Raw genomic sequence first — 23,700 nt, forward strand, 5'->3', positions numbered from 1 at the left:
TTAATAAAATCTGTCTGATAGAGTTCATAAAAGGAATAGATAAAATGATTTTAAAGTACATATTATAATAACTACTGTAAATGGGAGGTTAAAATGTTTTAAATTTTCTTTCTGCGAATAATTTGTTCAGGCCAGGTGCAGTGGTTCACACCTGTAATCCCAGCACTTTGGGAGGCCTAGGTGGGCAGATCACAAGGTCAAGAGATAGAGACCATCCTGGCCAACGTGGTGAAACCCAGTCTCCACTAAAAAAAAAAAAAAAAAAAAAAAAAAATTACAAAAATTGGCTGGGTGTGGTGGCGCACACCTATAGTCCCAGCTACTCGGGAGGCTGAGGCAGGAAAATCAATTGAACCCAGGAGGCAGAGGTTGCAGTGAGCCGAGATTGCACCACTGCACTCCAGCCTGGGTGACAGAGCGAGACTCTGTCTCAATAATAATAATAATAATAATTTGTTCATATTTTCTGGTAATTACTGATCTGGAGTTTGTTTGCTTGCTTGTTTTTGAGATGGAGTCTCACTGTGCCACCCAGGCTGGAGTGCAGTGGTGCGATCCCAGCTCACTGCAACCTTCGCCTCCCAGGTTCAAGCGATTCTCCCACCTCAGCCTCCCGAGTGCCTGGGATTACAGGTGTACACCACACCTGGCGAATTTTTGTATTTTTAGTAGAGATGGGTTTCACCATGTTGGCCAGGCTGGTCTGGAACTCCTGACCTCAAGTGATCCACCCTCCTTGGCCTCCCAAAATGCTGGTATTATAGGCATGAGCCACAGTGCCCAGCCTCTGATCTTCAGTTTAGCTCTGCAATCTAACCAGTCTACCATGACCACTGAATCACCATTCAGTCCTGTCAGCTCAGAACCTGTTCTCTTAATCCATAATGTATCTGAATATTTTAACCACTTTAAAAACCTTATATATTAATAAATTTTAAATTATATTTTCCTAATATATAAAAGGCAAATGTCTGGACTTCAGAATATTTCCTTCGATTTATCTTTAATAAAGTCCAGCTTGTTCTTTTTTTGTAGGCAGCATATCCATTTTGAAATCATCAAATACAACAAACTCATGCATTACCTAGCAAAACAAAAACAGTATTATTATTATTTAGGATAATGGCCTCCAGTTGAAAAATAAAATTAAACATCAATATTAGGATAACCAATGGTCTGATGTCTAAAAACATTACAGATAGTTAATTACATGCTTAAGTAAGGTGTAAAGAAGTAGCATAACACTTGAAGCAATTGTTAGTAAGATAATCTCTCTCATTCATTCAACATTTATTTATTTACTGCCTAACAAATGTGTGTTACTGCACTAGATGCTAAGGAGAATAAACATAAAAACATAATGTAGAAGTTAAGCTCCTGGCCCTCAAACAACTTATAGCTGAAGAGACATGGGATGTTCTTAAGTTATATGACAAGATATAATATGATCATGCACTAAAGTACTGGTAGAGTCAACATGATATGAAAGTCTAAAGGAAGGAAACAGGACTGTGGATTAGAGGGATCAGATAAAGTTCATGTTGGAGAAGTGTTTTCAGCTGAGGTAAAGGAAGAATATGGGGGAATGGAGAAATGGGAAAAGTTGAAGAGACAGAAACCAACTAAAAATACATAATAAATACATGAACATAGGTAACATTTCTTTTGAAGTCAGTAGTCTATCAGCCTAACTGAAGTAAAAATTTTAAGTTGAGAAATAGTAAAGTATAGACTTGATGGGGCCAAAACACAGATGCCCTGAATTCCTCCCCAATGTTCCCTACAACAAATACCACTTCCTTTTTCTTCTTCCTTTTTTCTTCTCTGTCTAGTAACTATGGCATCTTTGTTATGTTATACTAGATGACCTTCATTACATTTCATGGACCTTCAAAGATATTAAGAACAAAATGTCTGCACTTTAGACCACTAGTTCCCAATCAGCTGTGCCCAGATTACCAGGATTCCACAAGAGCAGATGATGAAAATTCAGATATTATCATCAGATATTATTATCAGATAATATTTCAAAAAGTCAAACATATCCAATTAGTTATCTAAAATAAAGCTATTCAAGTTAGGTGAAATGGCAAGCCTCTGTTTTGAGCTGAACTATATTAACCTACAATGGATACCACAGGCTGATAAATTCTCACCAGAAATAATATATATCTAACAAGTAGTGATGTTTTAATATTTATTATTTAATGTATACCCCTTATTTGGTAGACAAAATCTTTGGAAGCACAGTGTCCACAGAAAAAAACATTAAAAGGACCATTAGTGGTAGAGAAAATTAAGAAACCACTGTCCTTGATGTTAAAGGAACATACACATTTATGTTCTGACTTCCACTCCAAATGAGTCATTTGTGAACTTTTTTTCACAATAACAACTCATACTACTAATTAACTCATTCTTCCAAAGAAATTATCTTTGAAATATTTTAATATCATACTAGGATGGTTAACTTTATAAGAAGAAGCAAGCAATATTTCAATATACTTGTGTAAGATTAATCTTTTATAAAAACTTTTCTAAATAATAGATATCAAACTATTCCAAAGGCAGACTAAAGCAAACAAATAAACCAATGATGTATACTCAGGCAGCTTCCTAACAGCAAAAGAAATTAAACTTATCAGTAAAATACTAACAACAAAAACGTAATTTTATTTGACTACATAAAAGTTTTAAATATTGTATTAAATACTAGCGGGAAGTATATAGCAGGGTAATTGCAATATATTTTTCAAGCTAGTAATTTAATATATATAACAGGTTAATGGAAAACAAAATAGAACTCATTTAATTCACCATCTTACAGATTTGCCAATTTGTTAAAAAATGACGTTTTCTATCAAGTTGTCCAGTTTTCATAAAAATGTGGTTATTTACAGCCATGCTGAACATTCAAACATTCCAACATATGCCCAGCCTGATATTCGTAAGTCTTTCAATAATCAGCAGCAAAAACAGTCTACCTTAGTAGTCTTCAAAAACCACCTAAATTTTAAACACAAGCTGACCACCCACCTGCAAACCAAGGAGAGTCTCTCCCTTGCAGCCTACAGAGTAGTTGAACAAAATAAAGACGAACCAAGCAGTAATCAGATAAGGCTCAAAAGTCAGAAGATCAATTTCTGGCCCAGAAAGCTGTGTATTCTGAGTATGTTGCCGTCTCTATGCACAGCAGAGCTCCAAATATTTAATGACAACCATGTAAAAATAATCATTGCTTCAATCTCTCAATTTTGCTATGAAAAGCTTTTCTAATGTAGTTTAAAGCACATTATCTGTCACTTCCTGGTTGTAGTAACAGCACTCTTTCCACGGTTGCAGGTCAGAATGCAGAATTGGAAGTTACACCTCACTCTACAGGTTCCTAAGCCACTCCTACAAGAAGAAGATAGGTAAACAGCGTTTTATTAAAGGGACAGTTCCTAATTTTCTCTGTTCTATGCACAGATTAGAAAGAATAAAATGAAAGTAAAAATATTTTGCTTGTGCTAAATTGATGTAAAACAGCTAGTACAATATTATTTTAACCTCATCTTTAAAATTAACTATATTACAGGTTAAATCTTCTTCTCCATGCTAGTAATTTCTATGCAGTTCTGGGAATGTCATGATTACTTCTTCATATGCCACTTTTCCAGTACTGATGTAGTATTCCTATCAGACTCTTGCATTAATCCTTTACAACAACCAAAGATTCTATCTCTGAGTGCTGTAAATGTAACGTAAGGAAATAGCAGGAAGAGCCAGCTGTTCAGGTGGAACAATTCTACTAAGCACCTGGCACATCTCTCATCACTGAAAGGTTTAAGGCAACATTTTGATTACTCAATAATTCTTTTCTTTGAAAATATTTCTGACCTCAGTGTATTTAGAATAATTCCCTGGCAGTGATCTGGACTATAATAAACAGTAATTCCTATTTATTTCTCAGAAGAAAATTTTTCTTCTAAATAAAGAATCAAATTTGCCCTAATTTCTACCTAGTCATTCCATTTAATTTAGTGAAGCGCGTAAACAGATCGAAGGCTACTTGATGAACTCCAAGGATCAACCTTTTGAGGGATGCTAAAATCTCATCATTTTATACAATGGCAGAATGAGACAGAGTAGAGTGATGCTGAAAATACTACTCATTCAAATGAAGAAAGCCCACTATGGGGCAGCTGCCACTGTCTAAAAGGCAGTGCTTTTAGCATATTATGGTAGTTCTCATTGACTAAAATTGTAGATAAATATATTTATGATGGTGAACAAATAGCTATGAGAAAAATACACATTAACTGTACCACAATTGATATTTATACATATTTTTGCTAAATATAAAAATCCTTATACCAAACCACTGCTATGTAGGGCAGAGTTACATTTAGTAGGCTTCAGAGGGAAAAACAGAACCTAGAACGGAGCCCCAAGAAAGCCCAACACACAAAGAGAAAATAGAGGAGTGGCCAGCAAAAAAAAGATGCAGGGAAAACCAGAAAGGTAAGAAAAGATTCCAGAAAGAATGTCATGAAAGGCAAAGGAAGAAAGTGTTTCAAAATGGAGGGAGTACACAGTGGTATCAACGCTGCCAAAAGGTCATGTAAGATGAGCACAGCATGAGCACATGTATGTCAAATGCAAGCATCCAGAGGAATGATACAGCTTGCCAAACCAGTTCCCCATCACTTGAGCGTGTGTGTATCATGAGAATGAGTGAGGCAGGGAGAGGAGAAGATACAGTGGGGAAGGAGGAAGCAGCCAGGTCATGAAGAACCTTGTACACCATGCCAAAGAATATGGATTTTATATTGTCAAAATATCAAAAGCCACCCAGTGGTTTCATATAGAAAAGTAACAAGTTCAGAATTATGATTTTAAAAGACATGATTTTAAAACACTACTATTTGACATCAACCTCAAAGACAGATTAGGTGTTAAAAAGAGATAGGAGACATTGGTAATGGTTCAAGCTAGAAATGACGACGACCTTGGTGACCAACAAGATATGGCTGGCTGGCAAAGAGGTAAGAAACAGGATACATCCAGGTTTCTGGCTTGGGTCTGGGTAGAAGGCGGTGTGGCTCACTGACCAAGGGAAAATAGGTAGAGGAGTTCTGATAACCAAGAAGGTAAAAAAGAGGGAACGATATAATACAAACACTTCTAGACTGCCATGCTATTACATAGCAAATGTGACAAATAGTCACCAATTTCACATTCATTTCTTTCCAGGTAGGTCTGAATGTTGTATTTATTAGATTGATAGCACTACTGGAAAACTTTTGGAATTTCAGTAACCCCAAAAGGAATGATCTTTAGAGAGTGACATAAGGAAGAACAAGGGGACTTGATACTGTTGTGCAGGCTAAAGGAGAAAGCTGGATGACACTCCTCCGAAGGTCTCAGTGGCTGACATCGGCTTTGTAAACTGACCACTATCTAGAGAAAGGCCTCAGAGCTGTCACTATCCAAGAGTTGGCTCAGGGAGGCCGACTTAATAAACCACACTCACAAGCTGATACTAGCTCAGTTGGAAATATATACAGCGGGGAAGATTCCTTTCTGGTGATCACAAATCTTTTCTTCTATCGCACAGAACACCTGAATACCTTGGAAGTCAGATTAGCAACCAGAAAGTGGCACAACAAGCATGAAATCAGAGCAAAAGTAGACAGCTTTAAGGGACAATTTACTGTGGCCTTGGTAGGGCATGATGATTCATCTCTGTCCCATCTCCATATAGTTCTCGACTGATCAAAGTCTACCTCTGCAACTCTACTTTTCTGTCCTAACCCCTAAGTTCTTGGCCTAAGTCTGGCCAAGTCCTCTTCAGACTGATAGATTCTTTCTTTTCATACACTAATACTTTCAATCAACTGTTTTAAACCCTTTTTCCCCAACACACCTGAGGAATAGGACACCCTTCTGTCACCCTTCTGTTTAGTGATTCCCAAATAGAAGCTAGAGGGCCATGTATCAGGATTTAGACAGCATATTTCTGTATACGTTTGAAAAGCTCCCCTCATTACCTTACCCCTGAATCTAACATATGCCATCTTCTTCTGCCATTTGGGAATAAGATGGAAAGTCATTCTGTCTCTTTAAGCCTTAAAATTCAAAATAAGTACAGATTTCTGCTCTATTAGACCCTGGATTGAAATATTGACTTTCAGAATATACACTTAAATTTCCAAGGAGAGCTAGCTTCCCCGTAGCCCCCATGTGCTGGCAAGAGAGACCACTATTACCATGCCAAGATAAAAACAGTACAGGCCAGACGTGGTGGCTCATGTCTGTAATCTCAGCACTTTGGGGGGCCAAGGCGGGTGGATCACCTGAGGTCAGGCGTTCGAGACCAGCCCCTGGCCAACATGTTGAAACCCCGCCTCTATGAAAAACACAAAAATTAGCTGGGTGTGGTGGCAAGCACCTGTAATCCCAGCTACTTGGGAGGCTGAGGCAGGAGAATCGCTTGAACCTAGGAGGCAGAGGTTGCAGTGAGCCAAGATTGCACCATTGCGCTCCAGCCTGGGCGACAGAGCAAGACTCCGTTTCAAAAAAAAAACAGTACAAAAGTAAATTTTCTGCATACATCCTGCCTATATTACTAATATCTGTACTCCTAAATGCAATAATGCAAGAATATCAGTAGGAATATGGAATAATTAATTGAGCCTTAATTTAAAAAATCTTTTCAATTTTAACCTTGTTACTACTGATAATCTTACATATGAACCCTATTTTCTTAGTAATTCAAGTATGTAGAAAATAACATTTCTTTTGGCAACTCAGGATGCTTTAGTGTTTCAAGATAATCATTTGTTCTCACCGTACATATTGAAGGTTAAAGAAATTGAATTAAATATACATTGAACTTAGGGTGTGCCCCGAATGCTATTTCTGAAATATTTCAGAAATGTGTTTTCCCCCTATCCTTTGCCTTTTCCTTGAACTAAGAGAATTTATAATATCTTGTTAAGAGTAGTACTTAATTATTTGGACTCCAAATCATTGGAGTTCTACTAAATTGAGTCATTCAAAAAGTATTTATTGAGCATCTGTTACACATAATATTGTCCAAACTGGCACACTTTTGAGAGTAAGGGAAGCACAATATTTACTTTGACAAAGGCCTAAACCCAGACGGTTTCAGACCGTACTCGGTAAACCAAACTGTGTACCAAACCAGCTATGTGGTAAAGACTGAACTTGTCAGTGGACATACAACAGTGAACAAGACAGACATGGTCGTTGTCTTCAAGGGATTTAGAGTTAAGCAAGGAGAACAGAAATAGAACAAAGAATTGTAACTGTAATGCATATTATAGAAATACAAGATGTTATAGGAAACTAAAAGAACGAATCTGACTTCAGGTTTATTAATGAGAACTAGAGTGGGGATAAGAGGGTCACAACTTCCTGGCAGAAAGAACATTTGAAGAACTACTTAAAAAAAAAAAAAAGAAAAGCAGCAGAACATTTAAGATGACAAGAATGGGAGGGTATATTAAGATGTAAGTGGAGAGGTGGAAAGGGTCTTGATTATGTGGTCCCTATAGAGATTTTTAGATTTTTATTCCAAGGGCAATGGGTATCAAGCAGGAAGCAAAAATAAGCAAGCATTTTTTTAAAAAAAAGATAACTTCGGCTGTAGTACTGTTCAGGGTTCGACAAACTGTTTCTGTAAAGGGCCATGTAGTAAATATTTTAGGCTTTTTGGGCCATATGGCCTCTGTCACAACTACTCAACTCTGCTGTTGTAGTGTGAAAGGCAGCCATAGAAATACATAAACAAATGAGCATGGCTGTGTTCCAATAAAACTTTATTTATGGACACTGAAATTTGAATTTCATATAATTGCCACATGTCATGAAATATTATTCTTTTGATTTTTTTCAGCCATTTAAAAATGTAAAACTAGTCATTGTGTGCAGACCACACAAAAACAAAGCAGGACTGTGCTTGGCTCTGGTATAGAACACGGATAGGGGCTGGCACAAATGAAGAAAAAGAGCTGAAGGGTGGAGTGGGAAGAGCCTAAAACTTATCTTGAACCATGACTGCACAGTTCTTCACAAAGACCAAGAAAACATCAATTGTTTGTATTAAAGAATGGTGCTGCCATTGTCCTCTGGCCCCACAAATCCCAGATATTCAATGTTCTGTCTAGAGAATGGGAGCTAAACTCACAGACTGTGAACGAAGCTGAAGTGCTACAAATCATGTCACAAATGACTGTAGTGGCAGTTTAAACACATGTCTAAACATTGATGACTTATGTTTCGCCAGGTCAAATATTAGAAATAAACTGTCCTTTCTGAAGCAATGTAACACAGTAGTTTTTTGTTTTTATTTTGTTTTGTTTTGAGATGGAGTCTCGCTCTGTCACCCAGGCTGAAGTGCAGTGGCACCATCTCAGCTCACTGCAATCTCCACCTCCCGGGTTCAAGCGATTCTCCTGCCTCAGCCTCCCAAGTAGCTGGGACTACAAGTGCCTGTCACCACGCTCAGCTGATTTTTGTATTTTTAGTAGAGACAGGGTTTCACCATGTTGGCCAGGCTGGTCTCGATCTCCTAACCTCAGGTGATCAGCCCACCTCAGCCTCCCAAAGTGCTAGGATTACTTTAGGTGTGAGCCACTGCACCTGGCCCAAAGTAGTCTTATAAAGAGAAAAAGATGGTCCTTTTAAAAACATTCTTTTTCAAAGGCAACATATTTGGCTCCAGTTCTTTCAGTCTTACGGATTTATTTTACTGGAAAAATAAATAAAACAAATGCACACAAACATAATTTTACTATCATTTTGTAGTACTTTAATGATAAATCTACTTTCTAGATTAATTTGCTTTTTGAAAGGCCTTCTCATGCAAGAAGCAAGCAGAAGTAACACATAATTACTTTGACTTTGATTCCATAATTACATGCAACACCAATATAATATTCTGAACTTAAATTTTTTTTTGAGACAGTGTCTCACTGCAACACAAATATAATATTCTGAACTTAAATTTTTTTTTTTTTTGAGACAGTGTCGCACTCTATCCCCCAGGCTGGAGTGCACTGGCATGGTCACAGCTCACTGCAGCCTCAACCTCCTGGGCTCAAGTGATCCTACTACCTCAGCCTTCTATGTAGCTGGGACTACAGGCATGCACCACCATACCCAGCTAATTTTTTTTAATTTTTTTTTTTTTTAGAAATGCGGTCTCTGTATGTTGCCAAGGCTGGTCTTGAACTGGTCTCAAGCAATCCTCCCACCTCAGCCTCCCAAAGTGCTGGGATTACAAGCATGAGTCACCATGCTTGGCCAAAAATATTTCTAATATATATCAAATGTATTACTCAAATTACTTATAAAGTTGTTTTAATAGAATTTTGTAGTTATGCTGTATATTTTATCAGGACTTTTTTTTTAAATCTTTTTTAAAGAGTATTACGCAAGATCAAGAAATCTAACCAATGTGGCTTTATGACTTTAAAAAACTAAAAGGGAACTGAGGCTTACAAAATTATAAAGAATACCAAGACTATACCAAGCACCTAGCACTGTGCCTGGCACCTAATACTTCACAAATGCAAGTTGCTATTGTCGTGAATACGGATATTTATATGTTAAAAAATTGTTCTAGGTGAATTCTACAGTGCTTAAAATTCCAGTTAGGATAGTTTTGAAACTGAGATCTCGTCTTCAACTTTAATTTCTGTATAATAGTTAACACATAATATATGCTTAAACATTTCTGTCTTCCTGTAGAGCAGAAACAGACACTATTTATCTATTTATCGAAATGAGAATACAGTATCCACTTGAAATAGAGTGGCATATTCAACATTAAAGATAAACAAATGATCTAGAGATTTAAAAGGTATAACTACTGTGAAGATGGTGATACCTCCGTGTGTATACATCAAAAACACAGATAACATCAGGATCTTTTCAAAGAAGGGTAAATTTTACTTCCAGCCAGTAAATGCAGTGTTTCTTGGCTATGGTGGGTAGCCTCGAGTATCCTGGAATTCCCTTTCTTCTTCTCACTTCAGAGAGCTTTCTTCTTTATTAAAGAACTCAGTTTCTCCCTTGGCTCATCTGTAAACCTGAACTTTATCACTTCCCTGGAGATATTTGTTTTTATAAGGACGTATCCCAACTCACATGCGTGTGATAAGCACAAATGTGATTTTAGAAGGACATTCGATACAGTATATAACCAAGCATAGGCTGCGGTAAGTCGCTGGTGCCTTGCTAGAATGAGAGAATGCACCTCATGGATTCTGAGCACTCAACAAGTTGGTATTTGGGGGTGGGGTAGGAAGGTGCCTATGGCAACACTGGAGTTTTCAGCCAGTGCTAGAATAGAGCACCCCACGGTAATGACAATGAATCTGAAAGTGACCGGCCTAGGTGAAAGAGGTTTCCTTGCCAAAGCGCAACCTGGAAGGGCAGCGTAGAGCTGAGTTGAGAGCAACACACAGCTATGCATTGCTCCACGTCCTAGTAGTAGACGCCACGCGCTGCGAGACCTGCTGCCTGTGGACCTGCCCTGTGAGCATCACCCAGGCCAGGAGCAAGGGTACGTGGCTCTGGTGAAGCAGGGCACCCAAACACCCAGAGACACTCGGCAGGGGCTTGGACTTGGGGCTTCCAAACTAGTCACTTCTTTTCCCTTACCGAGGGCCAGAGAGACTGGGCTTGGCAAGCCCCTCACCCATACCCACTTTTCTCCTCTGTCCCCTCCCCATCTCAGACTTGTAGGCTACTTCTCCAAGCATCCCCACTCCAGCAAAGTGAAAGCATTTGAGTTGGGCACTGCTTGGGAGAGCCCGTCCTCAGCCGTTGAGTTCAAAAGGCCATTCAACATAAAGAGCTCTGGAGGCCAAAATGTGTCCACTTCAGGGAGGTGCTTAGCTGGGGAGTAGGGAGGAAAGGAGGTTAAGTTCCCACCTGCCAGTGGCAAAGAAAGAACGTTTCTTGGCTGGGCGGTGGCTCACATCTGTAATCCCAGTACTTTGGGAGGCCAAGGCGGGCAGATCACCTGAGGTCGGGAGTTCGAGACCAGTCTGACCAACATGGAGAAATCCCGTCTCTACTAAAAATACAAAATTAGCCACGTGCAGTGGCGCATGCCTATAATCCCAGCTACTCAGGAGGATGAGGCAGGTGAATCGTTTGAACCTAGGAGACGGAGGTTGCAGTGAGCCGAGATCGCCATTGCACTCTAGCCCGGGCAACAAGAGCAAAATTCCAACTCAAAAAAAAAAAAAGCCTTTCTTATCTGCGGGAAATCTCTACTGCTCCCCTTAAACCATTTCTTTTAATAGCGGCTTTACTGTGCTATAATTCAAATACCAGAAAATTCATCCCTTTAAGTGTACAATTCAGGCAGTTTTCACATATCCAGAGTTAAACAACCACCACCACTAATTTCAGGACATGTTGTCAACCCAGAAAGATACCTGACTCCATCAGCTGTCACTTCTCATTACTCCCTCCTCCTGGCAATAGCTTTACTATTTCTATTTCTATGAATTCGCCTATTCTAAACATTTCATAAGAACAGAATCCTACAGTACGTGTTCTTTTGTGACTGGTGTCTTTCACTTAGCATTATGTTTTCAAGGCTCATCTATATTGTAGCATGTATCGGTACTTCACTACATTTTATTACTGAATGATATTCCATTGTGTGGATATACCTTTTTTTTTGAGACAGAGTTTTGCTCTTATTGCCCAGGCTGGAGTGCAGTGGTGTGATCGCGGCTCACCGCAACTTCTGCCGCCCAGGTCCAAGCGATTCTCCTGCCTCAGCCTCCTGAGTAGCTGGGATTACAGGCATGTGCCACGGCAACCGGCTAATTTTGTATTTTTAGTATAGATGGGGTTTCTTCCATGTTAATCAGGCTGGTCTCGAACTCCCGACCTCAGGTGACCTGCCCGCCTCAGCCTCCCAAAGCCTGGGATTACAGGCATGAGCCACCGCGCCAGGCCATACATTTTATTTATACATTAATCACTTGATAGACATTTGGATTGTATCTACTTTTTGGCTATTATGAATAATAAATGCTGCTATGAACGTTGGGGTACACGTTTTTATAAGAACAGATCTATGGTAAACATTTTGAGGAGCTGCCAAACTGTTTTTCAAAGTGGCTGCATCATTTTACAATCTTTCCAGCAATGTACTTGAGGGATCCACTTTCTCCACATCCTCAACAGCATTTGCATTTAAAAAAAAATTTGTTCAGCTTTACTGAAGTATAATTAACAAATAGGAATGGTACATATTTAAGGCATATAATTTGATGTTTTGATATGCATATACATTGTGGTTGCCACAATCAGGTTAATTAACATGTCCATTACCTCATGTAGTTATCATTTGCTTGCCTTCTTTCTTTTTTTGTACTGGTGAAAAAACTTAAGATCTACTCTCTTAGCAAATTTCAAGTATACAACACAGTATTGTTAACTGTAGTCAGCATGGTGCACATTTGATCTCCAGAATACATTCATCTTGCATAAATGAAACTTTGTACCCTTTAACCAACATCTTCCCATTTCTTCCTACCCCTGGCAACTACCACTTTACTATCTGCTTTGAGTTCAACTTGTATAAATTCTACTTGATAATGGTATATAACCTTTGTATATGTTGCTGGATTTGGTTTGCTAATATTTTGTTGAGGATTTTTGTGTCACTGTTCATAAGGGATATGGGTCCAGAGTTTTCTTATGGTGATGTCTGGTTTTGGTATCAAGGTAATACTGTACTCATAGATCAAATTGTGAAGTGTTCTCTCTATTTTTAGAATACTGGGTGAAGGACTGGTGTTAATTCTACCGTAAACAGTTGGTTCACCAATGAAGCCACCTGGGCCTGGGCTTTTCTTTGTGGTAGGTTCTTTATCACTAATTCAATCTCTTTTCTTGTTATAAGTTTATTCAAATTCTCTATTTCTACTTGAGTCAGTTTTTGCAGTTTGTGACTTTCTAAGTACTTAACCGTTTCATTTAGGGTAAATAATTTGTTGGCATACAATTATTCACAATATTTCCTTATACTTTTCTTATTTCATATAAGGTTAGTAGTATTGTCACCACTTTCAGTCCTGAATTTTATAATTTTAGTCTTCTTTCTTTTTTTCTTGGTTGAACTAGCTAAAGGTTTGTCAATTTTCATTTTTTATAAAGAAGCAACTTTTGGGCTGGGTGCGGTGGCTCATGCCTGTAATCCCAGCACTTTGGGAGGCCAAGGTGGGTGGAACACCTGAGGTCAGAAGACCAGCCTGATCAATATGGTGAAACCCTACCTCTACTAAAAATGCCAAAAATTAGCCGGGCATGGTGGCGGGTGCCTGTAGTCCCAGCTACTTGGGAGGCTAAGGCAGGAGAATCGCTTGCACCTGTGAGACAGAGGTTGCGGTGAGCTGAGATCGCGCCACCACTGCACTCCAGCCTGGGCGACAGAGTAAAACTCTGTATCAAGAAAAAAAAAAAAAAAGGCGGGGGGGCTGGATGCGGTGGCTCATGCCTGTAATCCCAGCACTTTGGGAGGCCAAGGTGGGCAGATCATGAGATCAGGAGATCGAGACCATCCTGGCCAACATGGTGAAACCCCATCTCTACTAAAAATACAAAAATTAGCTGGGCGTGGTGGTGCATGCCTATAATCCCAGTTACTCGGGAGGCTGAGGCAGGAGAATACCTTGAACCAGGGAGCTGGAGGTTGCAGGGAGCCGAGATCATGCCACAGCGCTCTAGCCTGGTGACAGAGTGAGACTCCGTCTCAGACCAAAAAAAAAAAAAAGAAAGAAACAACTTTTGGTTCTGTCTCTATTTTTCTATTCTTTCCTTCATTCATTTCTGTTATAATCTTTATTATTTCCTTGCTTCTTCTTGCTTTGAATTTAGTTTGCTGTCCTTTTTCTAATTTCTTTTTTTTTTTTTTTTTTTTTTTTGAGACATAGTCTCTCGCCCAGGCTGGAGTGCAGTGGAGCAATCTCAGCTCACTGTAAGCTCCGCCTCCCGGGTTCATACCGGGACTTCAGTGTAGCTGGGACTACAGGTGACTGCCACCAAGCCCAGCTAATTTTTTGTACTTTTAGTAGAGACAGGGTTTCACCGTAACATGTTAGTCAGGATGGTCTCAATCTCCCGGCCTCATGATCCGCCCACCTCGGCCTCCCAAAGTGCTGGGATTGCAGGCGTGAGCCACTGTGCCCGGCCTCTAATTTCTTAAGGCAGAAATACAGGTTATTGGCTCACTATCATTCTTTTTTAATATAGATGTTTACAGTTATAAATTTCCTTCTAAATACTGCTTTAGCTGCATCCCATAGGTTTTGGTATGTTGTGTTTTTGTTTTCATCTAACCCAAAGTATTTGCTAATTTCCCTCATGATTTCTTCTTTCACCCATTGGTTATTTAGGAGTATTCTGTTTTAATTTCCACTTTTTGTGAATTTTCCCAATGTCCTTCTGTTATTTATTTCTAATTTCATGCCATTGTGCTCAGAGAACATATTTAGTATGATTTCAGTACTGTTAAATGTACTGACACTTGTTTTCTGACCTAGCATATTGTCTATTCTGGAGAATGTTTCATGCGCACTTGAAAAGGATATACATATTCTGCTACTGTTTGGTGAAGTGCATCACAGATGTCTTTTAGTTAGTCTATAGTGGTGTTTCAAGTCTTATATTTCCTTGTTGGTCTTCTGTCTAGTTGTTCTATCTATCATTGAAAGTGGGGTATTGAATTCTCCAACATTGTTTGCTAATTATATTTTAAATAAATAGAGATGGGGTTTCGCCATGTTGCTCAGGCTGGCCCTGAACTCCTGGACTCAAGCTATCCACCTGCCTCAGTCTCCCAGAGTGCTGGGATTACAGGCATGAGCCACCACACCCAGCCCCAAGTTTTACTGTTGAATTGTCTGTTTCCCTTCAATTCTGCCAACTTTTGCTTTGTATATTTTGGGGTTCTGTATGAGGTCTGTATATGTTTATGATTGTTATGAATTCCAGATGAATTGACCCTTTATTCTTCCTTGTATCCAATACTTTTTGTCTTAAAAAGACTATTTTGGCTGATATTACTACATTCACTTCTGTTCTGTTTTGTTTACTGTTTGCATGATGTATCATATTTCTTCCTTTTACTTTAAATCTATTTGTGCCTGTCAATCTAATTTGTCTCTTATAGCATATAGATAGATCATGGGGTTTTTTTGTTTGATTGTTTGTTTGTTTTTTGAAACAGGGTCTCACTCTGTCACCCAGGCTGGAATGCTGTGGCACGATCATGGCTCACCGCAGCCTCAACCTCCCAGGCTCAGGTGATCCTCCCACCTCAGCCTCCCAAGTAGCTGGGACTACAGGTAAGCGTCACCCCACCCAGTTAATTTTTATATTTTTTGTAGAGACAGGGTTTTGCCATGTTATCCAGGGTGGTCTCAAACTCTTGGGCTCAAGCAATCTGCTGACCTCAGACTCCCAAAGTGCTAAGATTACAGGCATGAGCCACTGTGCCTGGCTTGGTTCATGTATTTTTTCATTCTACCTATCTCTGCCTTTTGGTTGCAGTGTTTAATCCACTTATGTTTAATGGCTATTTTGCTATTTGTTTTCTACATGTCCTGTGTCATCTTTGTCCCTGTGTGCCACCATTACTGCCTTCCTATGTGTTAAAAACACATTTTCTAGTGTATCATTTTAATTCCTTCGCTGTTTATTTTTTATTTTTTTATTATTTTATTTTTATTTATTTTCTTGGTGTTTACCCTGGGGATTATAATTAACATCTTAACTTGTAACTATAGACCTTGCTTTGATTGAAGTTTCTACTTAGAATTTCAATTATCTAGTCAAATTTAGTTAAGAAAAATAAAAAGGAGCTCTTCAATTCACAAATACACTAGAAGGTTCTTAAAATAAGCAACTGCCTGTGGTATGAACACTTACCTTATCTAATAATACATTCTGCCACAACCTAAAGATACTGAGGTAACTTCTATCCCTGGCACCAAAAGATGTGAAGAAAAACTGCAAAGAAAAATAATAGGACAATTTTAGTGTCATGGAAAATAAGAGGAGATTATCTGTCATGAAGGTCTATGGGGACTTGCTTATGGTTAAAACAAACTAGTAGGTCAACACTGCCTACTTTGTATACTATTTTTATTTAACTTTGTATTATAATAGAAGAAACACAGGTAGTTGCTATATGAACAAGGTGTCTTTACAAAATGTATCTTCCAATAAACACAATTTTGTCAGTGTTTACTAGCAATGGGGACTTGAAATAGGTAGCTATTTATGTTTCTCAGTTTAACTGTGGAAATCAATCTAAATAAAATTATGAAAAAATGAAAACTTTTATTCTGAACTTTGCAAAGAGATATGAATTGGTTGCCACTTGAGCCAAGTATACACAAAGAATAAGAAAAAAATACATGTGGATTTCAGATAAGATTTAAGGATCTTAATTTTTAATTACATCAGTTTTCATGGTCTTCTAAAACCTCCAGATATAACTCTCTCTGCTAATTATAGATATAAAGCACCCATGCTAACACTGCACTTTTCTTTGAATGCTGTAACAGAAAAGTAGCATGTTTCAATCTATAATTCTACATTTTATTTAATTGATTTTTGCAAAGTCATATTTTAAAATAGGCTTTTATAAGAAAATGCAACAAGACAGCACTAAATACAGTCTTCTCAGTGTTTTCTCTCTTCCAGTTCCCTAGTTAATGACCTTTCATGGCTAAGCAGCTATTGTTAGGAAGGAGAAAGCTCAGTTCTATGCTGGATTAAGTTATTTTATTAAGTAAAATATCAAACAGATAATATTTTGGATGTTAATGCTTTTCATAGAAAGACTTTAGAGTGCTATTTTCTAATTCATTAAATTGAAACTTTGCTATACATTATTCATAAAGCAAAACTTTTTACAAAGAAGATATACGCAGGATCTCTTCCAAATAGAATTATATACATAATATGTGATCTAATGATCAATACTTGCTGTTCCCTATTCCCTTTTCTTAGGCCAAATTGTTTTGCCTAATTATAATAACCTTATAACCCTGTGTTCAGATATATAGATTTTAAAAATCTCCTAGTCTATCTCATTTTCACCACTGTGTTATGCTTGCTAATTCCCACTTCCTGTACTAAATAGCTTAGTATTAACTTTATCTACTCTCATGCACAACCACCACATTCCCAACTCCTTAAAATGACCAGCTTTTTGGATAATCTACATAAATTACTACCTTTCTTTTATTCCTGGCTAGATATCCAACCTCAAAAACATATTAATAAGTCTTGATTTGGCTGGGCACGGTGGCCCACGCCTGTAATCCCAGCATTTTGGGAGGCCAAGGTGGGTGGATCACCTGAGGTCAGGAGCTCAAGACCAGCCTGGCCAACATGATGAAACCCGGTCTCTACTAAAAATACAAAAATTAGCCTGGCATGGTGGTGGCATGTGCCTGTAGTCCCAGCTTCTCGGGAGGCTGAGGCTGGAGAATCGCTTGAACCTGGGAGGTGGAGGTTGCAGTGAGCTAAGATCATGCCACTGCACTCCAGCCTGTGCGCCAGAGTGAGACTCGGTCTCAGACAAAAATAATAAATAAATAAATAAAATAAAATAAATCTTGATTCAATAATAGCCTTCTTATGAGTTTGGGAAGAGTTCCGGATAATGATATCTCTAAGTCGCTGAGGTATAGAATATATTCTAGAACCTAAAACAACTAAAATTGCTATGATTAACCTTCCTTTAGTCACAGAGTATATAAAAGGGGTGAATATTTAGTAGTACAGAATTTTTTACCATGATGATGAAAAAATGAAATCATTGCGTTAACATAGTGAGGAAGTTAAGACCACGGTCTCTGCAATTAAATGAACTGGGTTCACAGTCTTGTTCTATCACCTATTGTTAGTTCTGTGAATTGGCTCACTTTTCTTTTCTTTAGTTTTCTCATCTACAAAGTGAGAATAATTATCACAGTGGATCTTTATAAGAATTAAATAAGAAAATATATGTAAAGAGCTTAAAGAAGTGTCTATATAACAGTAAGTGTTCAGTAAATGCTGACTTACTGACATTATTAAAATTTAAATGCTTGATCCTGAAATTCCATACATGTGTGAGAAACGTCACACATGAGCATAAGAGGGCATGGTCAGGCTGTTCACTGCAGCACTGTTTGTAATAACAAAATATTAGAAAGAAACTAATTGTAAAGGAAATCGCGGTATATCCATTCTATGAAATACCATACAGCATTTTTTAAAAAATAGGTGGGTCTATCTACATATGCAGACCTATGACTACAAGAGATAATGTTGTTGTTGTTGTTTAAAAAAAAGGAGAGCTGATGAACAACACATATAAGATTACATTTATTTTTTTTAAAAAAGAGCAAAACCGTACATTTATACATGCATGCCTGTATGTAAATACAAAGAAAGGAAGTCTGAAAAGTCTGAAAAGATATATACCAAACTGACAGCATTTGCCTCTAGAAAGAAAATGGATTGGGGATTATGGGTATGGAATGAAGATGTTAGTTTTGAAATTGTTTGACGATTTTTTTTAAAAAAATGAAAAAGTATATTATGCATTAATTGTAAAACTAAGAATATTTAAGTCTTCCTCTTTCCTTCCCAAACAGTTCAGCCCTAAAGCTATTGGTGGAACAGACAAAAGTAGGCATCCACACTAGGAGTGTGGGAGGCAACAGAGGAGGTGCAGTAGCCTAAAGCAAAGTGTCAAAACCAGATGAGAATGAAGAGGTTGGCCGGGTGCAGTGGCTTACACTGGTAATCCCAGCACTTTGGGAGGCTGAGGCGGGCAGATCACCTGAGCTCAGGAGTTTGAGACCAGCCTGGTCCATATGATGCAACCCCGTCTCTACTAAAAATACAAAAATTAGCTGGGTGTGCTGGCAGGCACCTGCAATCTGAGCTACTGGGGAGGCTGAGGCAGGAGAATTGCTTGAACCCGGGAGGTGGAGGTTGCAGTGAGCCGAGATCGCGCCACTGCACTCCAGCCTCATTGACAAGAGTGAAATTCTGTTTCCAAAAAAAGAAAAAAAAATGAAGAGGTCCTCCCCTGTGTGGAGTGTCAGAGCCTAAGTGAGTAAGGGCCTCCACATATGGGGATGACGTGGAGAACTGTATTAGAACAAGAACGGGGTGAAAAAAGTATGGAGGAGGAGCATGAGTCAGAGTTCAAGGAGGGTGACCACGTAAAGGGGTAGCTTTGTGTGTGGTGTCAAGTGTCAAAGACCAAACATGGTGAAGAGTGGCCACGAATGAGCACACCCTACAATGACATGTCAGAACCAGAGCAGGTGAGGGCGGCGTAGTGTTAAAGAGTCCATGAAGGTGGTCTTGTGCTGGAGTATCAGAGCCTGAGCAGGGTGGGGACAGCAACCACACATAGTGACAAACTGGCACAAGCAGGGAACAGAGGGTGTCCCTGTAGAGGGCAATCTGGCAGAGGGTAAAACAACTTGGCATGGAGTATCAGCCCAAGCAGGACAAAGAGAGTCAGTTTTTTGTTTTTTGTTTTTTGAGATGAAGTCTTGCTCTGTCACCCAGGCTGGAGTGCAATGGCACGATCTTGACTCACTGCAAGCTCCACCTCCCGAGTAGCTGGGACTACAGGCGCCCGCTACCACGCCTGGCTAATTTTTTGTATTTTTAGTAGAGACAGGGTTTCACCATATTGGCCAGGCTGGTCTTGAACTCCTGACCTCACGATCCGCCCGCCTCGGCCTCCCAAAGTGCTGGGATTACAGGTGTGAGCCACTGAGCCCAGCCGATAGTTTTTACATGATGACAGCATCTGTGTCATGGTGTGATGGGCAGCAACGTGATTCTAAGTGTCAGAAACCAAGTCAGGTAATGAGGCATCCATGTGGGAGAGAGGTGGCAGTGGAGATGAAAATTGGTTATACAAAGGCCCAATGATTAAATAAGTAACTATACTAAGGATAATGGGAGCCTGGTTTCTCACAACCAGAGAAAAGAGTTACAAATATGGAAAGGAAGAAAACAAAAATAAACTCTGTAGTGTTAGATGGGACTTGGAGGTCCTGATGTGAATTTATGTTTTGGATGGATGGATGGATAGATGGATAAATAGATGTATAAGTGAGTGTATATATGTGTATGCATTATGCATATGTGTGTGTGATTATATAGATTTAATGTACACCCTTATTATGCCCCCTTAAAGGGTTTGAAAATAGTTATACCCCTCCCCCAATCCCATAGCAATGAACACACTGGCTTCTTTCAGTTTCCCCTAAAAGAAACTAGGATTCCTTGGAGAAGTGGTTGATCCCAGGGCTGGGGCAGGGAAAGCCTGAAACATCTTGGGCCAAAAAAATAAGAAAATGCTCAAACACACTGAGAATACTCAAAAGGATACTGGAGCCAGCTTAAAGGGCTCCCACTGGCCAAATTTGGAACAATGTGAGCATCAAAATAAATAATGATAGTAATGGCTTATAATTCATTGAATAAGATAAGAAATCACCAGTTCATACTGACATAAGTAAATGAATGGATAAATTCAAAGTATGGTAAGAATGGTATATCTGCATAGTTTCAAAATACCTTCCCCCAGGCTGGGCGCGGTGGCTCACGTCTCTAATCCCAACACTTTTGGAGGCCAAGGTGGGTGGATCGCCTGAGGTCAGGAGTTCAAGACCAGCCTGACCAACATAGTGAAACCCCATCTCTACTAAAACTACAAAAAAATTAGCTGGGCATGGTGGTGCATGCCTGTAATCCCTGCTACTTGGGAGGCTGAGGCAGGAGAATCGCTTGAACCCAGGAGGTGGAGGTTGCAGTGAGCCAAGATCACACCATTGCACTCCAGCCTGGGCAATAAAAATGAAACTCCGTCTCTTAAAAAAAAAAAAAAAAAAGCCTTTCCCCAAAATACTTATTACTACAAAGGAAAATAGATTATACTAAAGTCTGCAGACACCACCTTAATCGAATGTTCAAAGTAGATATCACCAGTAATGGTAGAAGTTAAAAAAATGTGCCATCTGATAGGATGTAGTGGTGAGAGCAGAGCGTCATTTCCAGGTATTTCTTCCAAAATTACATAACCTAAATTTAATCACAAGGGAACATCAGACAAACACAAATTGAGGGATATCCTACAAACTAACTGACCTGTAATCTTTAAAAGTATCAAAGACATAAAAGTCAAGAAAAGACTAAGGAACTCTTCCAGGAAATTAAGGAGCATGATAATTAAATGTAATGTGTAATTCTGAACTGAGTCTGTTTGCTATAAAGGATATTATTGGGATAGTCATGGAAATTGAATGGGGTCTAAGAATTGAATGATGGTAACAGATCAGTGTTAATTTTTTGATGTTGAATTATATTGTGGTTATATAGAAGAATGTCTTTGTTGGAAGTACATGCCAGAGTATCTAAGGTGATAGAGGATCAGGGTAAGAATTTATTCTCAATTAGTGCAGGAGCAAAAGCTCTTTGTACTGCATTTGGAAGTGTTCCGTAGGGATAAAACTGTTTAAAAATAAAAATAGCCAGACTCAGTGGTGCACACCAGAAGTCCCAGCTACTTGGGAAACTAAGGTTGGAGGATCGCATGAGCCCAAATACTTGAGGCTAGCCTGTGCAACATAGCAAGACCCTGTCTCTAAAAAAAGAATAAGATAAAATTTAAAGTGAATTTAAAAGAATATCCACAAGATTAAAAAGTACAATTACAAAGATTTAATATCACGGTACTAATACTCTCTCCCCTCCTCCCCCAAAACTCTCCCTGTCTCTTTTTCTCCCTCCCTACCCCTCCTCTTTTTTTCTCTTTCCTTTTTTTTTCTTTCCTTCCTTCATCTCCTTCTTTCTTCTTTCTTTTTCTTTCTCATCACTACACTTCTAATATCTCTCACGCAGGGCCCTAACCAATTTTCCAGGTGGTTAAGAAATATTCTTGATATATCCCCACTAAGAAATGGCAGATATTGTAGGTGAATAATAAAAATTATGTCAGTTAAAGATAATTGCCTGTTTTAAAAAAAGAATACAGTGGTTAGTGCTCATGTGTATGCTATCCAAATCTCTGTTCACCAGGAGCATTTTTTATTAGTTGCTATTGTGCAGTGATTACTGACTGAAAAATACTCATGGAATTATTAGAGTATTTAGAAATAAGGACATTGTGCTAATGTTACCAATCTAGAAATGAAAAATATGGGTGAAAGTTATCTGTAAACTATAAAGTACAAAAAATGTTAGCAGTCATTTAAAGTTAACGACTAATATAACTGCATACAGAATTCTAGTATTAAACATATGTGTATCAGATATTCCTAACTCCAGGAAGAAATGTCTAATTTCCCAATGTTGATGGTGAGTATGAGGCAGATTTTCTTCACATTATGTAATATAACAAAGATAGAAAAGTTTTTCACCTTTTCACTTTCTGTAACTATCTGGATAGCATTTGGGATGAGTCGAGCAGTTTTCTCCTTGGTCATGAAGGTTATATTCTTTAAAGCAATAGAAATCTAAACACACAAAAGAATTTTTTAATGTATTTTTCAGAAACATACACAATACAAAATGCCAAGTATCCCATCAATCTAATCCAGAATATTCAACTTTGCAGTGTTCCTCAGGTTTTTCGACCTGAAGGAGTTAATAAGTACATGCTTGTATTCTCTGAGAAAAACAGGGTAAGCAGTTTGCCCTGCAGTATTCTCCCCCAACAACTCCTCTATCTAACATTAGTACAAAGTGTGAAAAGACATGTGGGTGTTCATGTTCCACATTAACACACAAACAAAAATCAGACAATCTGTCACTTAAGACATGGTTTTGGCAGCCATTAAGATATATGTTCAAGCTTTTTTCAATTAAAATATCTTTAACTATACTGGAACTCAATGTGTTAAATCAGAAAAATATATTATACACATATATACAACACATGTTTGTATTTACAGGCACACTAGTTTAGATGCACAATAATATATAAATTTACTTTGGAATCATCTAAAGTACAGTTTTTAAAAGAACTGTATCTATCTCTATGCAATTATTTGTATCAACAAATCAAATGCAAAATGTCTTACTGTAGTTTCCCATCTGAAGATGTTGCTATAGAAACATAGCCAGTTTTCTGAAAGGTATAGTCGTCCCTGAAGCAAAATGTCCCTCTGAAGAGCACAAGCATAATCTACATACACAAAAATAAGATACAGCTTATTCATGAAAATCTGAGAAATTAATAGACCTTATACTATATTTCAACAGATGGAAAGTCATCACTTTTTGTCCATTAGTTCATTCATTCACTGCTTCATATACTTTGGACACCATATGTCAGATATTTTGCTGTGCAGTAGGATTAGCAGAAATGGCTCTTGCCTTCATGGAACACAATGTACAGGGAAGGCAGAAAATACACAAATATAGAAATAAATATGATAATGACCCAGTGTAGAGAAAGCTATGAGAGCATATGCAGGTATGAGGAGGGCAGGGCAGAGAGTGTGTATCAGGAAGGATTCTTCTAAAAACAACTGATCTTTAACATGAAAAGATCAATAAAGGGTCAGCAGGATCATAAGGGAACAGCATATGCAAAGGCCTTTTGGTAGAAAAAAACACAGCACATTT

At 38.4% G+C, this 23,700-nt stretch overlaps 1 protein-coding gene across 4 annotated transcripts in view; it reads right to left on the reverse strand.

The window, feature by feature from the left end:
* GRAMD1C (GRAM domain containing 1C) overlaps positions 1-23,700 on the reverse strand; it is a 105,506-nt gene that overhangs the window by 48,812 nt on the left and 32,994 nt on the right. For 3 of the 4 annotated variants that reach the window (XM_050778792.1, XM_050778793.1, XM_050778794.1), the window contains 3 exons: positions 23,154-23,257; positions 22,491-22,586; positions 15,970-16,050 (listed from right to left, as the gene is read on the reverse strand). In XM_050778792.1, coding sequence (XP_050634749.1) covers positions 15,970-16,050; positions 22,491-22,586; positions 23,154-23,257 — 281 coding nt within the window. Of the gene's footprint in view, positions 1-3,036; positions 3,360-15,969; positions 16,051-22,490; positions 22,587-23,153; positions 23,258-23,700 lie in introns of those variants that run through there. The other variant, XM_050778796.1, reaches the window with a different exon arrangement.

Source organism: Macaca thibetana, chromosome 2 (genome assembly GCF_024542745.1).
Source record: "Macaca thibetana thibetana isolate TM-01 chromosome 2, ASM2454274v1, whole genome shotgun sequence".
Classification (NCBI taxonomy): domain Eukaryota; kingdom Metazoa; phylum Chordata; class Mammalia; order Primates; family Cercopithecidae; genus Macaca; species Macaca thibetana.